General features: G+C 42.5%; 1 protein-coding gene across 1 annotated transcript in view; it reads left to right on the top strand.

Annotated features, from left to right (window-relative positions):
- negr1 (neuronal growth regulator 1) overlaps window positions 1-9,305 on the top strand; it is a 173,752-nt gene that overhangs the window by 95,063 nt on the left and 69,384 nt on the right. The window contains exons 6-7 of the mRNA XM_008297223.1: window positions 774-894; window positions 7,801-7,949. Of these exons, the coding sequence (XP_008295445.1) occupies window positions 774-894; window positions 7,801-7,949 (270 nt within the window). The remainder of the gene's footprint in view (window positions 1-773; window positions 895-7,800; window positions 7,950-9,305) is intronic.

Genomic DNA, 9,305 nt, shown 5'->3' on the forward strand with positions numbered 1-9,305 from the left:
TAAATAATGAAGCCCTTCTCATGTTTGACATGACGCAGCTTGTTGCTAGTTTTCCGCTCAGCGTTGGATTCATGTTGGCTGTTTGTCGGTCGTTGGTTCATGCTGAGGTTTCTCCAGATGCAGCTGGAGGTGAAGCTTTGCAGGCATTTGGTTGAACGCTGCTGAAAGCTCTGAGCAGTCGGACTTCTGGTGGGTTTGCTGCTCATCAGAAACAGCGTGGACCTCTGATGATTGCATCTGCTCGAGTGTTCGGAGCACTTTTATTGTTTGTGGGCCCAGTTTGCCCATCGTCGGGCGGTTCTGCTCCTGTTTCATCGGCTTCGTCCTTTAGATACCAAACACACGCCGTCAGCTCCGTCAGCAGCAGTCGTACTACAAACACAACAAGAATGGCTTTTAAAGAAATGCTTGAATTGTGATGTCGTCCGTCGAGCGTCTTTGTCCTCCGTCCGTACGACGCCGTTTCATTAATTTCCTTCAAGGCCTCGTCGCTGGAAGCAGAACGAACGTGTTGCTTTAGAAACCGTCCGTGTGCGGAGCTGCCTTGGCGACACCGGAGCACATGAAAGGAGCCTCATTTCACATTCGCACAACCTGCCTCTGCCGTTGAGTCTTTGAACTTCCATTAAGCCATTTATCACCGCGCGGCGCCATTCACTTCATTTTCCTGACGCCGGGAACCGAGGCCTCTGAGTGGCGGTGTTGAGGTGTTGAGGTGTTTACGCCTGAACGTCACCTGAGCCCATGTCTAAGAATGTCTTTGTCTCCTCCAGTTGCTCCGTCTATCCATGAAATGAAGAGCCACGGAGTCGGCCTGGGACGCACCGCCCTGCTCCGGTGTGAAGCCGCCGCCGTCCCCTCGCCAACGTTCGAGTGGTACAAGGGCGAGAAAAGGTGAGTCCTGGGGGACGGACGTCTCCCTGGTGGACGTGTTAAAGTGTCGTCGGCTGTAGACGAGTCCGACTGACTTTAATGTAAAAGCTCCCGAAGCTTCAAGAGTCTCTGGTTCACAGATCATAAAGGTGGTTTGATCACAGCTGAAGATAAACAAACACCAGAGGAGCTTTACATCTGAGCATTTATACACCACTGCAAAGTAAATAAATAGAAATAGAAAACTCCGTAATTTAATTAAACCACATTATCAAGCCTTAGTTTCACATCAGATCCTGCACATATGTGGAACCTGTGATGTTAAAAGGATATTTACACGTGTAAAAACAATAAAATCTGCACATTTATATATAATTATAGGTCAATATGATGATAAATTATACACATATATATTATATACAGATAGATAGAAGCTGTAATAGATGGTATACACTGATAAAAACACATTAATTCAACTTTCTGTCATGAAAACGTAAATTAAACAAGATAGCGTTTATTGAACAAATCTATGTAAAAACACAGAAGCAGCATTTCTACTGCTGTGAGGACACATTTTTAATCACTGACCCTTGAAAATAAAAAAACATTTGATAATTTAACATCAGCCTCATGTGTAGTTAAACTCCAACATGAAGCATCTTGTAGCTCTGCTCATCCAGAACCAACATCCAGAACCTGTGACCTCCAGGTGTTGGTTCCTACCAATGATCCACGTCAACATTTAGTCTGAACATGTAAAAACTGGAACCTTGTCTGGTCCAACTTCACCACATCAGGTTCTACTGATGTTAGAGCCTCAACAGTTGGTGAATGTGACCAAAGACTGGATTTTAGTAGAAACATGGATCCATCCATAGATAGACACTGACAGGAACTTTGTGAGGAACCACTTGAACCTTCTGAGTCACTTTAAACACATCCTGAGTAAATCTGGGTACATTTTGAGCAGTTTTAAACAATTTCAAGTCATTTTTGATTCATTTCTGGACTGATTTTAAGTGATTTTGTAGAATTTTGAGCATTCAAGACACGTTTCAAGTCATTTCAGACAATAACAGGATGTTTTTGGCCAATTTTATACTGGTTTCAAATCAAAATGTCTAAAAACTGGAACCTCGTCTGGTCCAACTTCACCACATCAGGTTCTACTGATGTTAGAGCCTCAACAGTTGGTGAAATGTGAACAAAGACTGGATTTTAGTAGAAACATGGATCCATCCATAGATAGACACTGACAGGAACTTCCTGGATCAACACCAGTCTGGGTTGTAAAATTTTGCACCTTTTTTCATTTTAAAGGACCAATAATTGTTTGTTGTTGTCATTTTGGACACCTGTGAATCATTTTAGAACATCTTTATGTTATTTTGGACACATTCAGTGTATTTTTGGACACGTTTCAAGTCATTTAGGACTAAACTGGAATCATCTTTGGTAAACTGTCGACCAAAGCCTGTATTTCAGCAGAAACATGGATCCATCCATAGATATATACGCTTATAGGAGACACTGTGGTTTGATGATTTGCCTTTTTTTTTTTTTTTTTTCATTTTCAAGGACCTATAATAATCAACACTTTGGCCTCTGCTGGAGCCATTTAATCACTCCGATCTGCTGGAAACTATATTTTGTGTGTCCTCGCCACATTTCATGGCTGTGGGAGTTTTATTTATGGAGATATTGCTTTTTTTTTTTTTTTTTTTTTTGAGGGTGAAAATATAAAGATCTGAAAACACAAAATTCTCAAAGTTCAGGCAAAAACATTTTACAGAACCGGAAAGTTTTTAGTCCGAAAAATAACAAACAAGTGAGAACAAACTCTGCTGGTGGAGGAACAGTGTTGTCTGAAATAGCACCGGCTGACCCTGTTGTACTGGGTCACTGCTGTGGCTTACTGGGTCGCCTGTTAGTGGAGCAGATCTCACCTGTTCTGTTGCTGCTGTAGCGGGTCAAACATGCTTTACATTTAGAGCAAACGGGAGAGCCTCAGTATCAGTTTGACACTAGTAGTTTAGACGTTAGTTCGTCCTTCTACTTGATAGAAATCGTACTCGCTCGCTGCTCTTTTCCGTCCGTTTGTTTCCATCCTCTGGGCTGAAAAACCTCGGAAACGTTCCGCCGGCGGTCGTCCTCACCTCGCATCCTAATAAAATGTTTGCTGGCAACTGGCTTAAATCATTCGCGACACATACATCAATCAGTCTAGATTCAAGTGTCAGTTCTTGAATTTAAAAACCAAATTACCCCCATTACCCATCATTTACCCACTCCTGGTGAGCACAATTTCAATCATCAGCTCACACTGTGCTAATTGTAATTATGGGGTGGAATCAATTTATTCAAATTGCTAAGGAGGCAAGTTGGCATGATTCTAGTCTTCGCTTAATTCAAGGACTTGTTCTTTCTGTGACTTCACACATGGCTAAACGGTGATTTCTCCATTTACCGCTCATTATGAACGGGACAGCCTCCGTATAGCGTTCACTCCGGCTGCTTCTTGTGGAATAAAAAGTCGTGTTTTTTTTTCCTTTTTTTTTATTTGGCTCCGTGTTGATGCAGCCACAACATCAGCTTCCAGCTCGCCTCCATCGGAAGCTCGCTGACAGTTCTGACAAGTAAATCTTTCTCTTGATGTTGGGCTGCTTTCATTCTTGAATGGGAGTGGGTGAGTGTTTATGAGTGTGGATGTGCAGGGGTGGGGAGGCTTCTGTCACCCCGACGGAGGCGAGCGTCGCCCGGTTTGATGCCGTGAAGCGGCACGCCGAGCTCGGCTAACATTTGAGGACGCCGCTGCCGCCACCACCGCGGGAGGGGGAACAACAGATTTGTGGATATTTGCTGGACATAAGGTCGCACATAGAGCGCCTGCCAAAGCAGAGATCACGAAGGGGGGGCAGCGAGGCCGAGATATAAACAGGCCTCCTCTCTGGGAGTCTTTAGGCTTTACGATGCCAAATATGAAACTGTAGAGATGAAAAACAAACCGAGCCGTGCTCCCTGGGATAATCCCGCCATCGGGATGCAGAGCATATGCCTTAACGGAGCGAATTTTAATCTGTACAGGCTGTTAAAGATCATCGCAGCCACCAAAGTAAACAGTTAAACATTTGTCAATTTGTCGGCACAGATGCCAGCCACAACTGGAATCGGCTTTATTGTGATCCCGCCGCACCTGCAGCGAAACGACGAGCAACATGTCAAGTGGCGCCCAGCTGCTTCACCTCCGGGTCACGTCTCGCTCGGCTCGGTCCTTCAGAGCGTCTCTTCAAGGCAGACGCAGCAGACCGAGGGATAAATAGATCTGTTGGAGAGGCTGCTGAAGCACCGAACAATCTGAAGATCTGCTGAGGATGACAAACATTTGTATCATCAGTGAGTCACGCCACCTGACGCTTTGTGTGGGAGCGAACCGGCAGAATCGTGCTCCGGTGCTAATAAACTGAAATCTCAAGTACGTTTTGGGCGAAGTTTGCTTTGAAATCAACGTTATTTTGCAGTGAAGGCGTCTCGTTGGACGGAGGAAGGTCAGGAAGTGAAGGACGGAGGCGTGAAGCAGCATCTGGACGACGGATCAGGACTCTGATGGCTCCACTGGATCCGTCACAACAACGCTGCCTGTGTGTCGTCTACGTTAGCCGCCATGTGACACGTTCCGTTAGTGTTTAAAGAACGTTTCCGCTCCTCATTTGCATAAAGTTGAGTTCGATTGTACTTTATGCAAATGAGGAGCATCCAGCCGCCACCTGACGCCTCTAAAAACCTCCGAAAAACGTTTATTTAACTTCTTGCTTTTAATGTTTCGGTGAACTTTTGGAAGTTGGTCCAGTTTAAAACCCAGGAACAGACCACCTAGAAGCGTAACGCTCGTCCAATCAGCTAATGTTTGCTGTAGGTGGGCGGAGCTTGTGTGCTGCTGTAAAAATACAATTTATTTTAATAAAATACATGAAAAAGCAAAAAGAGCCAGAAAAAAATGTTTAATAACAGTAAAAACTTTTTTTTTTAAACTGTAAAAATAGTGCAAAATAAAACAAACAAAAAAATGTAAAAATAGCAACAGACATCTGTAAACTAATTATATTTTAGCTGATTTAAATACAGTAAAACTGTAATTTTGTTGTCAAACGGTTTAAAAACATGAAGTAGTTTGTAAAAATACTAATTTTTATGTAGATTTTTTTTTGTTTTGTTTTTTGAAGTCAACATGTAATTCATTGCTTTTTCTAATTATTATCTAATTATTATTTCTTCGTTATTTTACTGGATATTGTCGGTTATTTTACTCAACTGGGAAAATCTGTAAAATAACTTTTTTTTTTAAAAATTCACCATTTTTCAAGTATGAATATATAATATTTCTTCCAAATAACAGCAAATATTTGTAACATAATAATGTTTTTGCTAAATTAAATACAGGAAAATTGTGTAAATTTACAGTCAAATAATGCAAATGAACAAATAACCATTTAGAAAAATAAAGATTTTTGATGTTGAACTTTTTTTTTTTTCTTTTTTTTTAAAATTAACATTAACTTTCTGTGATTGTAGAAATTATTATCTGTCATTCGACTAAACAGAACGAGTTTTCCTTTTTACGGCCTGTATTTAAATTTTGTTTTCTGTCTTTGTTTACTTTTGTTTTTCACTCACTTCTTGTTCAGTTTAGCAAAACATCACACTTTGGGGACACTTTCACGCCGTCAGCACCAGAATTAATTGGTTAGAGGTAAATTAAGACCTTTTCACCGCACGTCTGCAGCTTCTCTTTCATTTTCTGCCTTATCAGGGTGACTAACGTCTCCCCAGGTGATCCAGGGACGCGACAACAGAGAGTTACCTGAAGTCAGAATAAATAATATACCGGCAAAATATCATCACAACGCAAAAGCCTGTGGTTGTATGCACTTAAAAATAGTCACTTCTGTTTCTCAGATCTACTATATTACTAGATCATTAATAGAGAGACAACTGTTGAGGAGTAAATTATGTTTATTTTTATCGTCAGAGATGGAAACTGATTATGTGGAGAGTTAATATCTATACGTACCAGTGGTTCAGTAACGTTCCCCCTAAAAACAAACTTCAGTTATAGTTGTATATTTAAATATCGTGATCTCTTCCCATAGGACTCGCTGCTGCTTGCACTAATTCCTTTTGTGCATCTAGTTCGTCCCTTTTTCTTTCTACTTCCATCTTCTTTTTTTTTTAAAGTCAGAGTGCGAACATGCATCTGAGCTCCAACCACCTGCTGCTCTAGACGAGCGTCCTGTTCATCAGGATCAGTCTGGAAAAGAAAGCACGGCTGATATAAAAGTAGTGTTATGTTAAATGTGCATCAGTTGGTGGACGAGCAGAAAGCTTCACAGGTTGACTGATTAATTACTGATGGAATTTGTTAGTCATTAGTTCACGTTAAATCCTCCTAAGATGTTCTCGCTAGTGGCGAGTTTAATGAATTTATTTCACAAATGGAGAAGCTGCTGGAGCTCCGACACGTTTAAAACGTCAAAACCGTGAAAAAGTCGGCCGTCAGACAAAAGCGTCTTTACCTCAGTGATCGAGACTCAAGTAAAGGATGAAGGAGGACGTTTAGCAGTGATGTGACAGAAACACAACAGGTGCTGACAGGTTCTATCTGACTTTTATCAGCACAACTTTGAAGACACTTTGACTCTTGGCTGGGTCTTGACTTCACGTCTCCCCGTTTATTCTATCTGCAGCACCTTTATCTACTGATCAGAGTTCTACCTTCACACTGTGAATACTCCAGAGTTCCAGGTCCTTGAAGTCCACAGAGGAGGGTCCAGATTTATCACTTTAATGGACTTTTTCCATCATTTCTGAGCCTCAGAACTTCATCAGTGCAGCAGATTCTGTTAAAAACAACAAATGATGTCTCCACACAGTGAATCCTGTCTAGAGATGGTCCTGGTAGGTTCTGCAGGTAAAATGGTCCTTCCATTGTCTAGAACTTGTTCTGACCAACGACGATGCATTCACTGTGGTGGTCCTGGTCAGAGGAGACACAGAACCACCACAAGGAGACACAAAGGGACCACAAATAGAATGAAAGTGACGCCAAATACACAAAAAACAACCACAAATATAAATAAAGTGATGCCAAATACACACAAAATGATGCCAAATAGACACAAAACCACCACAAATAGACACAGAACAGCCACAAACAGACATTGAACAACCACAAATAGACACAAAGTGACGGCAAATAGACATACAACGAACACTAACAGACAAAAAAACACCTCAAATAGACATAAAATGACCACAAATACAAACAAAACAACCACAAATATAAATAAAGTGATGCCAAATACACACAAAATGATGCCAAATAGACACAAAACCACCACAAATAGACACAGAACAGCCACAAACAGACATTGAACAACCACAAATAGACACAAAGTGACGGCAAATAGACATACAACGAACACTAACAGACAAAAAAACACCACAAATAGACATAAAATGACCACAAAGAGATATAAAACACCCACAATTACACACAAAAAACACAAATATAAACAAAACAACCACAAATATACACAAAGTGACACCAAATAGACACAAAATGACACCAAATAGACAAGAAAAAAACACAAATAGACATTAAATGACCACACAAAGACACAACTCTTAGGATTTGGATGATTCACACAAACCACCCAAACTGAAGAAGCGAATAGTCTGCGTGGCCGATAATAAACGATGGTTGCTTGAACAGGAGCAACAGTGAACTAATTTAATTAAAGGGAAACATACGTTGATTAGAAATGTATTTGTGATTCGTTACAGAAACACGTGACTGCAGTTGAGTTGCTCATGAAGATAACTCTGTGAGAACTGAAAGCTTCATCCGTTGTCTCTGTGTTTTGTTTCCAGGATTATCAAGGGTCAGGGCATCGACATCAAGAGCCTCAGCTCCAGATCAGTCCTCACAGTGACCAACATGACGGAGGATCGCTACGGAAACTACACATGCGTCGCCTCCAACAAGCTAGGGACGGCTAATGCCAGTGTGCCTCTCATCCGTAAGTTGCCCTTCTACCTGCTCGTGGCGTTAGCTGGCCGTTGAGGAGTCGGAGGGCTCGGGCGTGTCGCTGGGGGTCCGGGCCCTCGCCGCTGCTCTCGTTTCTGCTGCAGCATCTCTTGTTTTAAACATAAACGCTGAGAGCCCGCGGACTGAAGCGGTTTCTCGTTTCCCAGCGAATCGGTTGTGTTCTGTGTGTGTGTGTGTGGGTGGATGTGTGTCTGCGTTTCAAGTCTACATCTGCATGTTGTGTTGGATAAAAAAGAAAAAAAGAAAAAAACACCACCTGGAGAAGAATTTCAGCTCTGAGGGGAAACAGCATCACAATTACAAAGGCGGCTATACGGGTCAGTCACGCTAAGTTGAATGCCAAGTAGCGGCGTGACTCAGATTTTTGAGGAGGCCTGAGAGTCGACCCTTCTCACGCTGTTCAGAGCCCATAAGGAATCTGTCTGGGTTCCAACGAGGCCAAATAATCAGAGGCCAAGCTGCCGGAGCCTCGGCGATGCAACCGTTTAGCCTGGTTAGAGCGGCGCTCTGACATAAATTAAGCTGGTTACGAAACGGCAAAGTGAGACGTTTCAGCAGGAAGTTGGATAATCTGGAGTTGCTCATCGGATGGAAAAACACCGCACACACACAAAGATGATTTAAAGTTTTGTTGTGACGTCTTGTGTTGAGGAATCCAGGATTAATTAATGACACTAATCAACCGGGAGCTTCCTGTGCTGCTTTGTCTCATTATAGTGTTGTGTTTTTTTTTGAAGTTTTCCACCCAGACGACTCTGTTCTTGCTGCTGATTCCTGTGCACCCGAACTGCATCAATATTACATAAGAACGGTCCCAGTGGCTGAGGTTTTTCTTCATGCAGAGCCGTTGTCCGCCTGAGTCCGACCTCCGACCTCCCCGGTGGAGGCTGGTGACTCCGTGTGGAGGCCGATTCTCTCCGCGAGCCGTCAAAACAGCCGCGATTCAATAGGCGCCGGGCCATTGTGGGGAATAAATGGAGAGACAAACACAAAGCTGGAGCCAAAACCTCGGTGACCACAAACTGTACATTGTGACAAAGATAATAATTATGGGAGCTGTCATTCAGAAACAGCTTCATAAAGCCGCCGCACAAAAGGCCTGAAACAGTGCAAGAGCAGCGGAGGGAGGCCGGGAGAGTCAGCGCCGTAATAAATGATCCTCCACGTTTCCAAACAATAGAGGATCATTTAATGAAAAATCAATCAGTTCTCCCCCAGACCGCCTCAGAATCAGCGCATTCTTCGTGTACAGTGACCAAAGTTTTACCTTCATACTTCCAGAGTTCCAGGTCCTTGAAGTCCACAGAGGAGGGTCCAGATTTATCAC

Source organism: Stegastes partitus, unplaced genomic scaffold (assembly GCF_000690725.1).
Source record: "Stegastes partitus isolate 25-593 unplaced genomic scaffold, Stegastes_partitus-1.0.2 Scaffold1200, whole genome shotgun sequence".
Classification (NCBI taxonomy): domain Eukaryota; kingdom Metazoa; phylum Chordata; class Actinopteri; family Pomacentridae; genus Stegastes; species Stegastes partitus.